This window comes from Sceloporus occidentalis, unplaced genomic scaffold, assembly GCF_023333645.1.
Source record: "Sceloporus occidentalis isolate IW3139 unplaced genomic scaffold, rSceOcc1.0.p SCAF_28, whole genome shotgun sequence".
Lineage (NCBI taxonomy): Eukaryota > Metazoa > Chordata > Lepidosauria > Squamata > Phrynosomatidae > Sceloporus > Sceloporus occidentalis.
The window spans coordinates 13,114,793-13,135,000 of record NW_028317008.1 but is presented as its reverse complement, the minus strand read 5'-3'; the positions used below and the strand labels follow the sequence as shown (position 1 = coordinate 13,135,000).

The 20,208-nt window shown below is 37.2% G+C and overlaps 1 protein-coding gene across 1 annotated transcript; it reads left to right on the top strand.

The window, feature by feature from the left end:
* The first annotated feature begins 795 nt into the window (after positions 1-795).
* LOC149299845 (stabilizer of axonemal microtubules 6-like) lies at positions 796-16,090 on the top strand. The gene is made up of 13 exons (XM_089486125.1): positions 796-813; positions 2,111-2,216; positions 2,445-2,782; positions 3,429-3,563; positions 4,395-4,574; positions 5,787-5,929; positions 6,364-6,463; positions 9,651-9,826; positions 10,737-11,006; positions 13,008-13,156; positions 14,261-14,394; positions 14,815-15,043; positions 15,981-16,090. Exons 1-13 carry the CDS (start codon positions 796-798, stop codon positions 16,088-16,090), a joined length of 2,088 nt encoding a protein of 695 aa, XP_089342251.1.
* Positions 16,091-20,208: the final 4,118 nt, after the last annotated feature.

Below are 20,208 nucleotides of genomic sequence, written 5' to 3'. Positions count from 1 at the left end.
ACTAAGCACTGCAGCTCTGCAAAACGAACTCTCTCTCTCTCTCTCTCTCTCTCTCTCTCTCCCCCCCAGTGTCGCACATCCGGCAGTAATGTCACTGACCCGGATGTGGTTCAGTCCCCCAAGGCTAATGACACACCAAGTTGTTACAGGAGATCGGGCAGCAGAAAGCCAGCGACGCTGGCTTCTGCTGCCAGGGCGGGGTCCAGGCTGTCAAACGACAGCCTGTTCTCCCGTGCAGCGGCAGGGATGTGTTCCTGACGCTGCACGAAAGGCTAGACGTCCCGGTACGTCTATAGGGGATTGAAGGGGTTAATGAGGCAGTAGAAGAATGCATTAACACAATTTTATTGCATTTTTTCCCTGCTTATATAAACATTACCACAAGTGATACTGAACAATGTCAGGGACTCATATTTGCCAAATTAACTGAGCCCCTAGAAAAGGCGAATATCAGAGAATAAACCAAGAAACATTGTGTTCTGGTCACAAAAAAAGAAAAACAATGTACTACAAACACACAGTGCTGTAATCCGACCCGCCACATCACTCGTTCTATTCACATGGGGAACAAACCACAACACTCCACGGAGTAAACGGAAATGCGAGGACGCTGCACACCGCCTTCTCATTGGCTTAGCCGCTGTCAGTGCCGTTTTTGCGCGCATGTGCAGTGCGGTATGGACGCTCCGCTGCAGCTTTGCCAAGGTAACAGTATGTGTTTACAGGCAGCAGTTAGGGGCCGAGAAGGTCATCACATAATCCGCCGCACGTACAAGTCAGAAGGGCTCCTACATCATGCCGGTCCGTTTCAAGGTGCGAATGACGGAATGTGCTAAGTAACTATTGATTATAAACGTTATAAACAGGTATTCATAGTCTTTATCATTGCAACCTAAGGCAGTGATGACTAAATACTGCGCGGTACAATGATCGTACCTTTAAGACATTTGTTAAAGAAGTGAAAGTGTGGGGTCTGGGGCAGGCAAATATGTAATACAATATCTCGTATAGCTGCGCTGTATGCTAGTGAACAGAAATTATAATTGAACGTGAGCATTTGTAGATTGCCTGGGGTTAACAGTATACAACATGGGGTAAAACAGATTGGAGCTATTCTTTATAACGCTTATTTACATACTTAGAATCAGCATTGGAACTGTATGAGAACTACTAGGCTATGTTAAAAGTGCAAAGGGGTATTCCATTTGAGGTACAATGACAGGGGTAGCCCCTAATGTCTTTGTGATCGATGTTTAACCCAAATGTCACTTAGGAGTTAATTCATTAAAGTGAATGCATTCGTTCTCTATGCATTATAAGTCACTGGCAAATCTCTGAAAAAACACATGGTGAGCTGGCCCTGCATGATGCATAGTTCAATCAGTGAGCTGACTTTAAAGAAATTCTGCTGATTTAAATATGTTTTATGCAGGGCCACCAGTTATTCTTGGAGCAAAAGCTCGTAAGGTACATAAGATGAAACTTCATCTCTCCTGCAAAGTACTTCTTTAGTGAATAAACCCCTATTTACTAATGGCAGAGGTCAACAAATCTGGTTTGGTTCTAGGATCCAACCAAAAAAATGCATGAGCCACTTTTTTCCCCAATGATAATTACACACAAGCTAATATGCTTAACACACCTACATACTAAAACAAACACATTGACATGTCAACAGATACTTAGTAGCATACATACTAACACAGGGTAAGAAACACACACACTTTTTTACCCCTACCTTGGCTCAGGACAGCTCTTCTGTTCCCTTGCAGGCCTCACACACTAGTTGCGTCTTAGTGTCGTGAAATAACTTTGTTTCCCCGCATTAAGACTCCCAGATGGGGAAAGGTTTGGTAGTCTCCGTTGCACCGAAGGTTTTAATGGAGGCACCCCGAACCCTGCTTATGGATTACAAGAATGTCCACATACACTGGTGGCCCTGTAAAGTCTCTTTGTAAACCACCGGAATTTTAGTCTTCCCCTTGCAAGTTTACTAATGTGTCAAAAAGTTCTAAAAATAACCAATTATAATCAAGATCCATATGTTTATTTTAGTCAATGTAAGCGATTAATTAAATTTCTTCTTTTGTTACATGTGCTTTAAATAAAGGGTTTATCAGAATATGACAGGAACTTCAAATGGAAGGTATCAGAAGTCTCCAATCAAGATCCGACACTGCTCTCTAGATGGGCAGGCCTCCGTTCCGATGAACTTGGTATGTTTTAAAACAGTCCCACAACAACCCTTCGTTCAATTAAAAATAATTGCTGTGTTTATTACATTTTATGTATATGTCATTTTAAAACAAGCTAGGGCAATTTGTTCCTAATTTCTGAGCTAACCTCCATCGATATGATACCTATTTAATGTGTCTTATATATGATAAATGAATATACTTCAATATGTTTTCATGATTCTCTTATTTTCACGAATCTCTCTTAAGGTATTACTAAAGAGCCTTGCTTTACGGCGAAACGACGAGTGCCATACTACAACTCACAAATTTCAAAATCTTTTCAATGGAAAGAAGCGGAAGCAGAAAATGATGGTAAATGTGCTAATAAAATTGGTTTACACATTGATGCGGAAGAAGATCTAAAGGGTGAAGAGGAAATGCATACTCCCGATGCACCACGATTAATCAAACGACCCAGCTCTACCTCTGTACCATCCAAAGAATTGTCTACAATTAACAATGTTAAAGGGAAAGAGTTACAAGTCAGTCTGGCAGAAGATAACAAAGACATGTCAAAAGCAAGTCCCAAGACAGAAGCACGTGGGGTAAGAATGAATTCTCTTAACTATCTTAATCTATTAATCTAATGCATGTTTATGTCACGTATGCATTAATAAGCCATGTCACATGTACCAGAAACTATAGCTTAGGTGGTTAAGATCTGAAACATATTTGCTGTAAATAGCATCAACTCACTGGCATTCATACTTCAGCTTCAGAAGAATTCCATATATTTGACTAAAGTGATTTGTTTGTCCTTTAAAAACATTTTGCGGTCATTGTGACTTCTAGGCCCAGACTTGGCATTTGGCTCACAAGGCAAATGTCTGGCGGGGGACTGGCCAGCAGCACCCCATACTCACCCAACAGCTGCAGTGTGCAGCCACCAGCTCGATATGCCTGGCTGTGCACTACATGAGCATAAAAATGTAAAGTGTGGCAGTGAATATCCACCTCATTATCACAAGTGTGTTCCCCCTGATTTATATAGATGGACTATGTTAATCTGTACCCTTAAAACAGGATTTATGTGTACCTTTTTATTTACTTAATTCATGTTCTTTCACAATATAGCGTTGGCTGTTTCTTGTTGGTGGCGATATACATTTCTACACATTTTTTTATTTCTGGAAGTTCATAGCAAAGTTAAAAAAAAAAAAGAACAATTTTAATAAAATAATTTATTTAAAGTTTCACAGGGTTCTTCAAAGAAAAGCTGGTTTGAACATAGTCCCATCACAGCCATCTCTGAAAATGTCTGAATACAGAAGGCAGTTTGATATGAAAAGCCCTGTAGAAAATTCTCCAATACTTGCTGCAGAGCAGGTAATGACATTGCTTGATTATAAAATTAGAGTCGAGATATTTCTGTATTTTTAGAAATTCTGACGTATTTTAAAAAAGTTATATGTTGCCTGTAGATATTATATTTAAGGGATCTTCACGCCATATTTGCGTTTGTGTTGTTTGATGTCTCAAATTTGCAGGCTTAAACTCAGCACACAAATTAATTTGGTGGTGCTCATCATCAGAAAAGAAAAAAAATCTGAGTGATACAGATGGTATGAGGAGACTTAGCACCCCAATTTAGTCATACAAACAATATATGTAGAAATACCATGCACACTCAAAATCAGACTAAATAATTGTAATATTTATTTAACCTGCCAATCGTTTGGCCATAAAAGGCCCTTATCATGGCAGTTATAAATTCTATAGGCAATTATAGAAGTGACCCTACCAGTCTTTTATGGCATTTGTAACTTCCCCTGGGATCACCTGGGACTCTGAGCCTTTTGGCTCCCAGGTTCACCTCTATAATTGCCTATAGAATTTATTTTTGCCCTGATAATAGTCTTGTATGGCAGAAAACTTGGCAGCATAAATAAATGTTAAAGATTTAATCTAAGTTTAAGTGTACATGATATTTCTACTTACCTTGTTTGTATACTCTGCACGCAGACACCATAAGCGATTTTGTGTCTCTCTTAATTGTTTAGACATTTCTGTCATACCCCCTTTACTCACCTGCCTTCTCCAAACCACCTTCTGGTCATGATATATGTGATGAGGCTCTGGGAAAAATTCAGATGTTCAGCATACATACATTTTACTGTTTAGTTGATTTATTTTGATTTGGTTTTCATCCTGTTGCAGGTCATTTATAATAAAAATAGCACCATACCCCCATTTAAGGTTAAGGCAGCCAGAACACAGACAGAATATAATAGTCAATATAAAGGTTTGCCACCTGCCAAAGGACCTAAATTGAGAAAAAGCTGGGAGGAAAAATATGTTCCTGAATATGAACCAGAACACCACGCTCCTAAGAGAAAAGTAAGTGATCAGTTATCTAAACCAGAGCACATACACTTTTCTCATCCTCCTCTAAACAGCATTTTTATTTCCACTTATAGTAATGGATTTTTACCACAAAGACAAATAATTACACTGCCCTATCCACAGGACATTGTATATTAATTGCACAAAAAAAATTAAATGAATTATTTTTCTGCTTTAACTCTGGGTTCAAGCAACCATTAAGGGGAAAAAGCGCCCTTAAAAAAAAAAAAATAAACACGTTTCCAAGAGGGTCTCTCCAGACCCTCCTGAGAACTCTGGGTTGGGCTGAGAACCCTGCAGGTTGAATACAGATACTGCATTCAACCATGCAAGTCAATGGAGCTTAGCTTTCTTATCACAATGTGCTTAGTAAAATATAAAAAAATAAAAAGTTTATTTTTATGAGCAAAGGCTAAAACTAACGATGTATCTTTCCAAAGATCTTGGCATGGAAAGAGTTAAAATACTAGCATTTCAAATACACATGAAGTGTCTAGTTTAAAAAAATGTATGGTTTGTATTGAACTGGTTCAAAATTGTTCCAAATAGGACATGGGGTGCAGCATAACCAGATGGTAAAACTCTAAATTCAAAAATGCACTCCTCCTAAATGTGGTCTTTTAGCCACCCAAACCACTCAACAAACCTATGCATGGGTGGTATCACTGTACTTGGAGGGATGTTGTTGCACATATAATGGGGTGTTTGACAGTGATCTATACCAGGAGCTATAAATACATACCCGAAGTACAATTTGTGTGTACGTGGGGGGGAAACTTCCACAAATTTAGGCAAAGGCTGCTAGTAGAAAAAGTGCATGGAAAGGCTTAAAATACAAGCTTTTGAAATCCTCTGGGGTGTCTAGTTTTCAAAAATATATGATTTGATGGGGTAAAGTGAACTGACCGCCTTCAAAGATGTCCCAAACAGGGGACAGGTTTACCAGATTTGAAAAAAAAATGCTTTGAAATAGCAAAACCCTATTTATTGCCCTATAACTTCCAAAAAAACCATAAAAACTTTGGGTAGAAAATTCCAGCTAAACACGAGTACCGCCAAATTGTTAAAACAGCCTTGGTCACGAAGGGTACAAAAAGAAAAAAACAGCCTGGTCCTTAACACATTAAGTACTTAAATCCAAAGAACATGCATTAAATAATAGCAACATTCAGTTTTATGTTTTATCTATTTTTTTCCCGTTTTTAGGATAAAAAGAAAAAGACAAATGATGCCATATCCAATTCTCCTAAGTTGGAGAAAACGGAAAGTGAGCAAAATCAAGTAGTTCAAAGACAAATGCTTAAACAGAGGCTTGTTGAAAAGCTTAATCTTCCTTCTAAAGGCTATAGGTATGTCATGCTTTATTGTAACAGTACTTTAGATAATGTCTTCTTGAAAGAGGTCTATGCAAACTCTTTCTATGATTAGTTTCTGAAAGTTTCCCCCCAAGAGGCAGTATTGTGCACTTCTTATTTACTATGTAGGGGGGTTTCCCTCTAGTAAAAATACACTGTTCAGCTCCTTAAATCTTGTTTGGGACAACAAATAAAAACACTTTTTAAATGTTTACTTTTGTGTATTCTGAGAATACTGTTGGGATCTTTTTGGTGGGGCCATTTTGATCATTTATACACTTTCTTAATTGATTGAAGAAATGTGTTAATACTTTGTGTCACCTACACTTAAATGGACTTCCCTTTACATGTTACCCCTTAGAATCAGTTAGGATATGAATGGTTCCCTTTTTCTGTTTCATTAAATTATGTTTTAATATTTACCTTAGGAAAGCAAAAACTGAGTATTCTGCCAATTTTCTGTCCCCATCTGAGTATGAATATAAAGATGGAGCTTGGGTGAGAGCTCAGAAAGAAATGCTTGACCAAGTAAGTGACTGTTTGTTATTGGCTCCTTTATTCAGTTATATTCCAAAACTAGAAAACACCAGAGGTTATGATGTACCATAAGATAGTATTACTTCACTGAGAGGATGGTGGATAGATAGATCCTTTAAAAATATATTAAAAAATATGTAAAGATATTTACAGTAATTAAGTTTAGCATTGAACAAAACGTTATTTTGGTTTGTTCGAATAAACGTCCTTTTTCTGCAGACCTTGAGGCTGCCATTGTTGTGAGTTATGTGGATCACCTTTCCCACTCAACAACCACATTGAGCTGATGATTTATGTCAAAGCTTGTCTTGAATAATTGAAATCTATGGAGGATAGGGGTTTCATTGTAGAACCCTGCCCGGGACTGTTTTCTTAATCCTGCTCCCTCCCGCTCCCACTGAATTTCTGACCATTACCGCCCACTCCCGCAATGTGTGTGTTCCGCTCCCACAACATATGTGTCCAATGATGCCCGCTCCCCCAAACATCATTCACAAACATTAATTCCCTCATTCACAGATACTCATTCATTCCCTCAATCACGCATACTCGTTCATACAAACTCCCCCACCCCCTTACCTGAACTGGAGATTTCCCACGCACTCCCGCAAGGCTGCCTTCGTGTTGCTTGCACACAGTGTCTCTTCTCTTGTCCTGCCGGAACAGAGCAGAGTCATATGACTTAAATTTACGTGACCGCTGGGTTCCTGGGCAGAACAAGAGAAGAGACGCTGTGTGTGAGCAACGCGAAGGCAGCCTTGCGGGAGTGCATGGGATTTTTGGGACCTGCAGGTACATTGTCTGACCGTCCGCAACACCCGAAAGACAGCCCGCACCCACAATTTTTTTTACGGCTCCTGCGGCATCCACGTGATCCAAGGGACCCACATCCCGATGCAGTCCTCTATTTCATTGGATAAACATTTTTAGTATTACCATAAAGGGTGAGCTCTGTGTATTATTTTATCGGTGAAAAACAGCCCAAATATCAAATGACTGACAATAATGGCAGCCTCCATAGCTGCAGATAAACTGAAGTTTATTGGAACAAAATGAGATAAATTTGAAGTTAAACTACATGAGTGTACTTATTACATGACTGTTTTTATTGGGACTTCTCCTTTACGGTGGGAGTTTAATATAAAATGTAAATTGTAGTGTTTGGGAAAAGTGGCAGATCAACTCTAATATTTTATAGTAGCTTGTAAAAAAAAAAATAGGCAAGCGAGATAGGTTAGATGGCCTATCTCGTATGCTTTACAGGTAGTTAGTTGATCTGCCAAATTGTATAGGTTAAAATGCAGACTCCTAAAACAGAATTCAGTCTCCCCCAAAAAAGATCTGAATGTTACCATATGTTTGCTAATATGCCTTTCAGGCAACACAACCTTAAATGTGATTGCACATTAAATGTGACTACAAAACACACACCTTCCCAGAATGTAATGGCATAGAGTTATAAGCTGTGTTGTGTCAGTGTTTGCACCTGCATACACTTATAAGAGCAGTAGATGGCAGCATAAGTTAAAGTAAACATCATCATAAATATAACTCAGTGTGTTATTTCTGTATTAAACAGACAGAAACAGATCAGAAAAAAGAGTAATGTTCTTCTTATTTTTTTTCTTTTCTATTACATTACTGGTCACACTTTTTTGTAGTTTGTTGCATTTGCTTAAATAACTTAAATAAATTATATGGCCCACATATTAAATATATTTATTTGAATATATGTGTAAAATAATTGTCTTTAGATAGGCAAGTTAATTAAAAACATGCAAGGCTGTAATTTGAACAGTGACATAATGGTTTATATTATGGTACCGGTAACTAATAGAAAGCCATCTGCCAGAGTGGCATGCCTATGTAGAACAAATGGATATTGCAGATTTTGCAACCTGGGATTTAAACCTCATTCTTAAGCATTTACATTTTTTGTAGATATTAATCATTTATTATTATGAGCCACAAAACACACATTTGGACATAGATTATAAAATATAATAGCATACATTTTAATAATTTATGTAAACATAATAAATTGCCACACACATTTTCTTCAGCTTTCTAAAACTGTTCACACAGTATACTTGACTATATTGCTGATGTTATTTGCAGAATAGTTAAATTTGTTCTCTCTGTTCATGTTCGACACGTCAATTAAATACATTTCATATTACTCTGTGTTCCTCTTTTTAGGGTTCTCATGTCAGTATAGACACCATGTGGGTTGCTGAGGTTTGTTTCAGAGAACTCTCAAATCTGTTTTTATATTATACCGTATATGCTCAATTATAAGATGACCCTGATTATAAGACGACCCCCCCTGAATATTAATTTAGGAAAAAAGAAAAACCCTGAATATGAGACTACCCTATAGGAAAAAAGTTTTACTAGTAAATATTAATTAATGTATAAACGTTTTTTTTCATATTTAATAAAAGCCATAATTGAGAAAAATATATTTTTTTTTTTGTTTTTATTTCCTTTTATTCACCAACCTGCCCCCAGTTCTGCACATCTGCCCCAGGCTTGCCACTCTTCCCCATGATATGCCTTTTAACCACCTATATGCCACTCTGCCTCCAGAAATACCTTTTACCCCTATATGCCACTCTGTCATATAGGGGGTTAAAAGTCATATCATGGGGCAGGGTGGCATATAGGGGGGTATAAGGCATTTCAAGAGGCAGAGTGGCATATAGGGGGTTAAAAGGCATTTCTGGAGGCTGCTGCCCGCAATTTCGCTGGTGCTCGGTAATAGAAGCCCTGATGGAAGTTCTGGCAGCAGCTGAGGTTACCAGACAGGAGGGTCCAGGTCCCCTGCAGCGCTGCGGGGGATCTGGATCTTAGTCTCGTAGTCAGACCTCTATTTGAGGTCTTATAATCGAGCAAATACGGTACTCGTAATGTGCGCTTTCTTTTAAAGTGTCTTGCTTATTTAAGCTTTGTATTTGTGTATATTGCTATATGCCTCTGCTGTTACGTTATGAATTTGCATGTGAATTTGCTTGTCACTTATAACACTATGGCCAAAAATCTGTTTATTTACACGTCTAGTTCTATTCTTTTAATGGTATCCAATGTTTCACACGTATAATATATTCCAGATGGCAACTTCATGACCAAAATGTTACATGTTATGGATGCTAAATATCCTTTTTCTTCTTTTGTTCAGGTGAGGGAGCTTCACAATAAAGCTGAGTATTATAAGCATCGTTCTCAGGGAACTCATTTCTCACGGGAACATCTAAATCAGATACTTTCTGCCAGCAACAGACTCTGGGATGTGTCATCTAACTCTAGCAGTGAGGGACATTTCAGCAGTAACATTAAGGCTCTTGATCTTGCTGGGTATGTTCAACATGGCAGTTATTATTTGGATGATGAGGAAACAATGCTCAATAATTCAAGTGTTTGTCAGATAAATGTAATTGATTTATTAATTTATAATTATAAATCTGTCATACTATTTTACTCCTTCATGCTTTTACAACTTCAGTCCTACTGTTTCACAGCCGTTGTGTTTATAAGTAGGGCTGCAGGATTCCACTCTCCTGTTATACGTTCAAAGTAATGCATTTCCCCACAGAAAGTATATGGTAACATTTCTAATCTTTTCTTTTTCTAATGAAAGACTTGATGAGGTCCTATATGAGGATATGTCTCATATTCAATAAACAAAGTAGTGAGTAGAATTAGGAAACATAGTTGATAATGTTATAGAAGTAGATTATAAATTTATCAAGGTGTCATACAGAATAAGGTCAGGGTGGCAATCTGCTAGGTGAAGCTCAGTAGAAGTTTTGTAATGCAGAAGCACAACAACCCTAAACATCAATGTTTAGAATCTACTACAGAATGGTTTAAAAAAAAAAAAAAAAAAAAAGCATTTTGGAATGGCCCAGTCAATGCCTTGACCTTAACCCCTTAGAGGTGCTGTGAAATAACCTCAAGAGAGCTGTTCACACAAGATATCCTAGGAATATGGCTACATTTAAGCAGTTCTATGAGGAAGAATGGTCCAAAGTTCATTAAAAGTAAAGGGGTTCACTAACTTTTTCCGTGAGCACTGTGAATGTTTAGTGGGTGTGTTCAATAAAGACATGAAAGATTATCATTGTTTGTGAGTACATTGTGTTTCTCTACACTTGTGACTTAGATGTAGATCAGATCACATTATGTGAGCAGTTAATGCAGAAGTCTGTTCATTAACACAACACGGCTAAGCCTTCCTACTTATTCTGTTTTATTGAATTTCTAGATTGAAGACCTCATCTAAGAATGCAAAACTTAATGACTCGCCAATAAAATTAAAACCTGCATCCAACACTGGGAATGCTGAGATCTCAGATGCTTCTACCCTCCCTGTCAGAAGAAGATTAGTTTGGGATCAAGATCAGGATACAGATCCAATACAAGAAGCAGCAACATTGGAAGTAGCGGAGAAACCTCCAGGTACGAAGGAGGTGCAATATTTCGAGGAGAACAAGGATGAGGATCCTCAGCCCATAGAAGAAAGAGCAGCAGAAGGGTATTATTTATATTATATTACCACAACCTACTGATAGTACTTGTATGTCAAAAATATAGTCCAGATGTGACAAAAATTGTTTGAACTTCTAAAGGAAATTATTAATCCCATAAAAGAAATCAAAATGATTGGCCTGCTTTTGGTTAAGAATTCAGTCAATTACTGGGAAAATACATGCAGTTCTTAATACATCAACATTGCTCTTGGAACCTCTATAACTGCTACCTTGGCTGTTTATGAACTGTGATGAAAACATTTGAAATAAAATAAAATCTATGTTTAATAATAAAACATTGTTCTTTAGGATAAGAAATAAATATTGTATCTCTATTTATTTCAATATTTAAAACCATTTGGCCAGATTTCTGCATAACATTCAGATATATTATATCCACCTAGGGGCGCTCGTGTACAATAAACACAGAGCAAGGGAAAAAAACAAAAACGAAAATAATAGTGCAGCAATAAACACAAAAGTGAAGTATTTTCACTTCAATAATTGGTTTTCAGGCTTATCTCAATTCTTAGTGATCTGCGTGAAGAAAGGGGAAAAAAAGGACAACATTTTGAGATAAGCCTGAAAATCACAGAAACACTCTGAGCTGCACTATTATTTTCGTTTTTTTCCCCTTGCTTCTGTGTTTATTGTGAGCATCCCTAGGTGGATATAGTTTTTTGGACGTCAGCATCAGGAGAGTGTTGTTTAGGGCTGCAGCTGTGGGAATATACTAGGAAGGGGAGTATTTATATTTTTTATATTTTCACAATGTAACTGTTTCACCATAGACACCGGTACTCTCATCAACGTTTTCTTTGAATAGCATACAGATATGCAGGCAAAAATTAGGCCAAGCTATAACACCAGTATTTATACATCTTCCTCATTATTCTAATTGCAAAGATCAATATTTTTTTTTACTAAGTAAATTCCTATTTCCCTGCTTACTTTAGTCTTCTAATATTTTGTTTGTTCCTGTTAAAACCTTTAATAAAATTAGATTGATCACATAAAATGATATGCCCTTTCACATAAATACTGGCTATTTGTAGGATCTGTTGCTACACATCATAACTTTCGGAATGTATGTGCCGCCTGCTATGTACTTTTTAAAACTGAATAATTGAACAAACGAGCCGTTAATCTTTCCTACAACATTACATAACACTATGTAACAGACGGGACATTCCATAATATTTTTGTGATTTTCTATGGTGATCTTCGTGACCTTTTTTTTTTTTCCCCTGATTGTTGACATTTGCCAGTTGGTGAATAGTATAGCAGTAGGTAAATTTGTGACTCAGCAGGAAGAGGTGAGCTTAACATTACTCACCAGAACACGTAGTGGAACAGGCTTTTTAGCCTCAAAACTCTGCTTAGCGTTTTAAAGAATTTTTTTTTTTTTTTTGCTAGGTTTACTAGTTTCTTATGACGGAAAGATTTACAGCAAAGAAGCTTGATGGAAATAAAATTATATTGAACACTAAAACTGATTCCTCTACCCATTTTTTTTCCCAGACCTGCATTTTTTCCTCACTAAATTCTAATTTTAAAATTGTAGAAAGTATTGTTTCATATATCGAGATAGAACTAATGTACAACCTTATCCACTATCAATGCCTCCCAATGCAACTGGTTTTGTTTACCACATACACAATGTATTGTTGCATGTTTCTCCTTTACCCCTAACACTGAATGAAAAAGGACATGGGGGTAAGTGAAGTGGAAATAATAAAAGGGCAAGAACTCAAAAATATAGAGAAATAAAAAAGGCGGGGAGTTAATTATTAGTGCCAAAAAATTATCATGAAGGGCAGTTGTTTGGGATGTTTCTTTCAATTAATGTTTTTCTGTAATGTATTATGTTTCCAGATGCTATTATTCTAAGAAGCTAATGTCTACTGTTTTAATGTCAATCATGATGTCTATTTTGCCTTCTGTATTCTCACCCAGTTGCCAGCTGTCCTTAGTTATAGTAACTGATGTTTCTTTTTCTGTGACAGGGACAAAATAACAAAAAGAAATCCATCAGAAGATAGTTCTGAAGCTGCCTCAGTTGGTTCTGAAGTTGGTGGCAGACTTCCAACCCCTAAACTAAGATCGTTTGGAGTAGTCCAGCGGACACATCATGATCTGACTACTCCAGCTTCAGGTAAAAACATCCTGATGATACCATGTTGCAAACGCGTAGTGTATGTTTGTTTGTTTTTCAGCATTTGCTTTGTGTTGTTGAAATGTTTCTTAGAAGGGGTTTGTTTTCCAATAAAACTTTGCAGCATTTAGAAGATGCTTTTGCTCGTTATCTTGTTACTTGTTAATTTATATGGTGAGAGGGCATTATATGCACATCAAATATATATAGGTCGATTTACTTGGGTGTTCTCCATACTGATACTTGATATTGAGGTTTATTCACTAAAGGGAGAGTCAAATGGAGAGTTATGTATCCACTACGTGATTTCACTATAAATTATGAAGGTCCAGCCGAGTGATCTTCCGCTTCAGGAACAGCTTAACTGGCCCTGTTTAATGTGTAGTTAAATCAGTGAGATTTCTCCAAGATCGTCTTATGTACCAGATTATGCTTTATACATGGTCAGCCCTTCTTGCTGGAGAAACCTGCCAGTGTTGGCCCTTCATAATTACTAGTGGTTAGGGAATTAAAACCACAACTCTCCTGTCGACTGCCCCATTTCTTAAGTGACATCTCTGTTACATTTTACTAGCCATTTTTGGCCGATCAAGTGAAACATTTATCATGAGCTGAATTAATAACCCTTCATGATTTGTGGTCATCTGTGTTTTCCAAACTCTTCTATAAGTATTTACACTTTTTTACTACTTACCGACTTGACAAAGTTTCAGGCTCTAAATCTGATGTATGGTTCCTGTGTCCTAGTCTCTGTTTAAACGTCTTAAAGCCCCCCTTTCCCCGGACAAAGGATTAAGTTATAGAAGTAAGCTCCCAAACCTCCTCTATCTTGCCTTTCAGAAGGGAACTCATCTGTGCTGGTACGATAGGGTGAGAGGTATTCCGTTGAAGATCTCTGTATCTTGTATCCTCGAGTGGAACAGATGATGGAGATTTGTGTCAGCACATACCCTTGCTCCTCTCAATCTACTGCTATATGCACAGTCAGATAAAGCTTCAAATTTGCTCTACTGTGCTTTGTGATTCCGTGCTTCTGCCGGAAATTTACTTTGAAAATACAATAAAGGGTGGGTAATGTCCTAATGTTTTCTTTTTTTGTTATAGGTGGGGCTTTGTTGGTATCCCCAAAAAAACCTTTCATTCATACTCCCGATAAGAAAAAGAAAGGTGATTCCAATGAGCACTGTTCTTCAATTAAATCCATCTCCAAGGAGCACCTTAAAAGCTTGCCTAATAAGGTAATGCAAACTCTTAGCATAAATAACTGCTTAAGATAAAAACACAAGATTGGAAATGCAAAAGCTTTTGATGCAACTGATGGATCTTTATTTTTTCTCTTAGTATTACATTTTTTCTCTCCATAGAAATTGTATTCTATGAATGCACACCTGAGGGTGGGAAACAAATAAGATTCATGTTTGAATGTGGTTATTGATCTAGAACTGATATTTGCAGGTAGTGAGGGATTTCTTTGTTTTTTGAGCTGATTGATTTGTAGGCCATCTGTTGATCATAGTTTTTTAATTATACAGCGAGCTGAAATAAAATATTTTATCTCATGATTACTATTAATTACTTAATGCAGTCATTGGTGATGTTTCAAGATGTAATAATACAAAATTTTATTTTTATAATTTTTAACATGTTTCTTTTGCCAGAATGGGGCACTGTCTGCAAGTTCTCCACCAACTGCTGGTATCAAGACAGTAGATCCAATACCATTGAGGAAGGAGCAATGGCCAGAAATTGAAAAGACGTTGACTCCGGTTTTTTCGTATCCGATGGAAAGATCGCCAGTACAGAGGCCTTTTGTTTCCTTACCTCAGCAAAGGAATCCATCTTGTTGCATACATGGTGCACTAAGGGACCCAGAGTTTCAACATAATGGTAAAAATTTAAAATATTATAGTAGGTTGACTGAACATGTGTTTAAATGAGGACTGTTTCTCTAAAAGCAATGGAACCCTGTGTGCTTTGTGCTTCGTGTGTTTTAATTTCCTTTGGTAAAGTGCTGTCTTCTATGTTACTGTAACCATTGTTAAAATTCAACAGATGGGTTAAATTAAATAACTTGATGAACCATTTATTTCCAAACCTATGTAAAAGTGAGGCTAAAAACATTTTTAGATGTACTAGTTCTGTCTGATTAGAATTTACTGAAGCAGCAACAGTTAAATTTGCTTTATACCTTTACTTCATTCTTCCTAAATAATTTTGAGGTCCAGAGACTACTGGGAGCATCTCTATTTTTCTTTATTACTTTTTTAACCATGTCAAATTAAACAAAAATGTCTTTCAGGAGATTTTGGAAAACCCAACTATTATAAAATTCCAGTGAGCGATGATTGTGAAATTGAAGGTATGGATGCATAATATCAAGCAAAAATTGGGGATTTTTTTTGTGGTAGAGGCTACCCCCTGATGATGTTACCATGACATCATTAGGGTTTCTTTTATTATATATATTATTATTATATATATATACTGTGTTTTCCCTTGATCTCTTGGTTTCCTGATGACAAACAATGCAAGTTTGCAATTAATTAATATTTGGGCACATGATTTTGAGGTAGCAAAAAATGGCAGCTTTCATTTCTGGGTTCTTTATAAATGTTTCATTTGGAATGAGTTATTGGTTAAAGTAGGGGGTCCAGGTTAGCTAGTATCTGGCAATAAGAAGATTAGATGTCATAAACCAATGCAGCAGCAGTCAAAGCAGACACAGGGTATTTTTTTTTTTTACACAGAACAAACTCAAACAAACCAGTTGGATTAATTTTTTTAAGGTTGGTCTTATCACTGATTTTTGCGTCTATTTTGACAGATGACAGACTTTCTCAGATCTCCGCCAGATCTGCAGCTTCAAGCTCTCTGGCATCACAGGTATTGGAGCGCGCACAGAAAAGAAAGGAACATTTTTGGGGCAAGAAGTGAATCACACAGAATTTACTATGATCATACTGAATATGTTGATGTATGATTTTTTTTTTTTACTGTGATTGGTATTTTCATATTTAAGTATATTTTTAATATAATACATGAACGGTATTTATGTAGTTGCAAGGTCAGTTATTAAAGTTCAAAACCAGACATAAGTCCACGTAATTCAAACTATCTTAAGATATACATTTGCAGGACCAAAATATTTTTCATGTTTTTGCTATGTCTCTCTCCCTAATTTCCCTTTTCTCAATTGGTGTACCCATACAATGTAGAATTTTTTTTAAACAAGTAGGCCTTTCTTTTAAAACCATATTAATACATTAAACGTTTGTTCACATTTATGTGTAGAAATTATACACAGCTAGTGCAAATGGAAAAAACCCCACAAATATATTCATTAAATCCTGTCACGGAGCTGGCAAGTCCGACCGACCACTTTCCCCGGTTCCCCAGTCCCTAGCCGAGACTCAGTGTAGGGTTAAACCAAACGAAGACCGATTTATTTTAGACACAGAGGGCTGGATATATCCAGCAAAACACACATTTACATAAAATAAGATATTGGGACACAAACCGCCCTCTTAATCTCCCAGAGACAACAGGGGCAGTAACAATATTAACAATAAATTAGGGGGAGACTGATTAATACAACATTGAACTGAAGCAATGGTGGTCACTCCCTGGTTGCAGATCCTGGCTGTCTGCTGGAGATAATCCCCTCAGCCAGTGATGAGATGATACTGCTGGGGGTGACACAGAAGTCTTTACAAACCCAGGGCCCATAGTCAATAGGGAGGAGGATGGCAGTCAGGCCTCTCCAGTGGTCCCAGTGATAGAGGGTTCTGTCACAAATGCCCTATATGATTTTCACTTATTTTATGTTTTCTAAGTTTTTTTTTTTTAGGTTTTTATTTTCTTCTTTTTGTATTGTTTTTAAACCCTTGCCAAACCCTATACCTAAACCTAACCTTATCTAACAGATTATCTGCTAATTAACCACTCACCACACTAACTAAATACAAATATAAAATATCTTAAAAATTGAACCCCTTAGGGTCAAGTTAAAAAATATTGTTTTGGAAAACAGTAAAGCACTTTTATTTATTTTTTACTTTACTCTCTCTGTCCCCATCTAATGTCCACAGTGAGTACAGAAGAGACAAAAACAGAGACAAATGCAGTGCTTACAAGCATTACCTTTTGTCATCTGATGTCAACTATGCATTTCAGCATTGGTTGTAGAAATGATCACATGTGCAAAAAAACTGCTCTGGTCATGGAGCAGTCAGCAACATAGGTGCCCCAGGGATCATGGCGATATGGGAGTGATTTTGACTAATAACGTCAAGTATGTCACAGGTCCTGTAGGACCATTTTCTATGATGTACCTGGTACGCCATCAGTCGCAAAGGGGTTAAAGGGGATACATTCTCTTCATTGCTTACCTAATTTCCCTTACTAGCTGTTATTTAAAAACAAAAAAACTTACCAATGAAAGCCCTCCATAGCATTTTGTAATTTTTATTACGGCCCTCGTACACATTTTGGAGATTTTGACATGTAATACTGAAACATTTTCCTGTTTGTTTAAGTATGAACACATATGTCCTCTATATTTCTGATATGGAATGTAATAGTTCAATAAATTGTCCAGTAAACACCTAATGAGGCATTTACAATTTTCAAGAAATGTTTAAAATATTTTTATACAATTTTGTCTTATCCTTTTAACTGTTGTGATGTTCTGCATTGTGTTAGTTTTGTATAAAGAAGAGCTAAAAAGGACAATTTGTTGGAACCACGCTTCATTACTGAGTAAAGTTATTATTGGAGGAAATCTGTTTTAAACATGACACTACACTTAGCTGCAGGGTTAGAGGGCAATTTACCTGTAAATATCTGCCTGTGCCTAGAAAACATGAGTGTTAGGTTTTCTGATGCAACCACAAAACACTATATAAACCGTTTTATAAATCTTGCTTAAGTGAATGTGGTCAGTCTTAAAAGAAAGGCAGTTTTGTGGCTACATTTGCTGGCGGTACATGATAAAATTCTCACGATGACTATGTTAGAAAATTTCTGCAACCTTGATTTAGTATACTTTTTTATAAGCCAGAATATTTTGATGTTGAATCTATGTATTTTATGACACATTTCCTGAAGTTTTAATGCAGTGTTCCCTGTGTGTATTAGAACAGCACAAGTTTTACTATGGTAGATTAATTCATGTGAATGATATTGTAGATTTTTATTTTTGTAAGTTTTATAATTAAAATAAATCAGTTTGGAATTTTTTGGTATCAGCTTTATGTTTTTTCTAATGATGGAACGTCACTACTTTTTATATTTTTAGTAACATAAAATACCAAGGGTTATAGAAATCAAAACAGGGGAGAACAATGGGGTAAACATTCTAGAATGTTACTAAAAATAAATAAGGGTTCCACCAGCTCCTGCCATTATTGAATTTACTCAAATTATGTGTTTTTATTGCTTTTTTACATATTTGCCTTACATTTTGAGCTGTAGGTTTCATGGGTATGGATTTAAATAGACCATTTATGCCTCTTGACTTGACTGAGGTTGCCTGCCCTCTCGTGCATAACAACTTATATGTTCACATGAGGGTAAGCAAGCTGAATCAAAACTTGCATGCTTCTCGCAACATTTCGTAATATTAAAATAACAAAAATTAATAAAGTCAAAACTAAAGTGCATGACAATGCTAATGGGTTCCTAAAAGGTGAATGTTACATTTTTCTACCAGATTTTGCATCCTTTGAGTGCCAAGAGGGTGGACGTCATCTCATAGAGGCTAAAAGACTTCAAGACCTTTTGTTACTATGGTTGTGGTTTACTTTGATAATATTATATTATTTCTGTTGGTTTACCTTTTATATGCAGTGCCCCCTTATAAGTAGTATAATAAATATAGGCAACAATGTTAAGTTACCGTATTTGCTCGATTATAAGACAAGGTTTTTTCCAGAGCAAATGCTCTGAAAAATACCCCTCGTCTTATAATCAGACCTCAAATATGTCTGACTATGAGACTAAGATCCAGATCCCCCGCAGCGCTGCAGGGGACCTGGATCCTCCTGTGTACCCCCCCACTTACCCGTGCTTCTGCGTCCCTGGTGTGTAGCCGGGGCAGCGGGTAGACAACTTCCACTGCAGCCGGAAGGAGGTGCGGTTAGCAGCCGGGGTTGTCTGTGTCCATCGCGCATACCTTCCCCAGTTGTCTCTCTGACAGTCGCGTAGACGTCTACCTGCTGCCCGGACAACGCACCGGGAGTCAAAAGCACCGGTAAGTTGTTTTTTTTGGGGGGGGGGTGTTAAATGGGGGCATAAGGCATTTCTGTAGGCAGAGTGCCCTATGAAATGCCTTGTAACCCCCTTAATGCCACTCTGCCTCCAGAAATGCCTTTTAACCCTCTATATGCCACTCTGCCTCCTGAAATGCCTTTTAACCCCCTAAATGCCAGGGTGGCATATATGGGTATAAGGCATTTCTGGAGGCAGAGTGGCACATAGGGGGTTAAAAGGCATATTATGGGGCACAGTGGCATATGGGGGTATAAGGCATTTCTGGGGCGGAGTGGCAAGTCTGGGGGCAGATGTACATAACTGGGGGGGGCAGGTTGGAAAATAAAAACAAAATATTTTTCTCAATCATAGCTTTTATTAAAGAAAAATAGCTTACATAGTTTACATGAATTAACATTTACTGGTAAAACATTTTTCCGATAGGGTCTCTTATATTCAGGCTTTTTTCCTAAATTAATATTCAGATTTTGGGGGGTCGTCTTATAATCAGGGTCGTCTTATAATCAGGGTCATCTTATAATCAAGCAAATACAGTATTTACATTATGTGCTGCTGACCCTACTAAGGTTCTCATGCAAGACAGGCCAAGCTTGAGGATAAAATTTTGACTTGAACAGTGGTCACCATATACTGTAGGTGACCTAGAATGTGACCATATATAGTGCTGCCGGTGGGTGAGTAATATCCTGCCAGGAGTGTTACATGGAAGGGGACATACAGTAAGTGATCCCTACTAACGTGGCCAACATAAAATAAACCAGAGGAATGCTTCTTGTACTGCT

Coding starts and splice junctions, on each gene's coding strand:
- LOC149299845 (XM_089486125.1), top strand. Junction 5,930..6,363: donor CTTCCTTCTAAAGGCTATAG/GTATGTCATGCT, acceptor TATTTACCTTAG/GAAAGCAAAAACTGAGTATT. Junction 6,464..9,650: donor AGAAAGAAATGCTTGACCAA/GTAAGTGACTGT, acceptor TCTTTTGTTCAG/GTGAGGGAGCTTCACAATAA.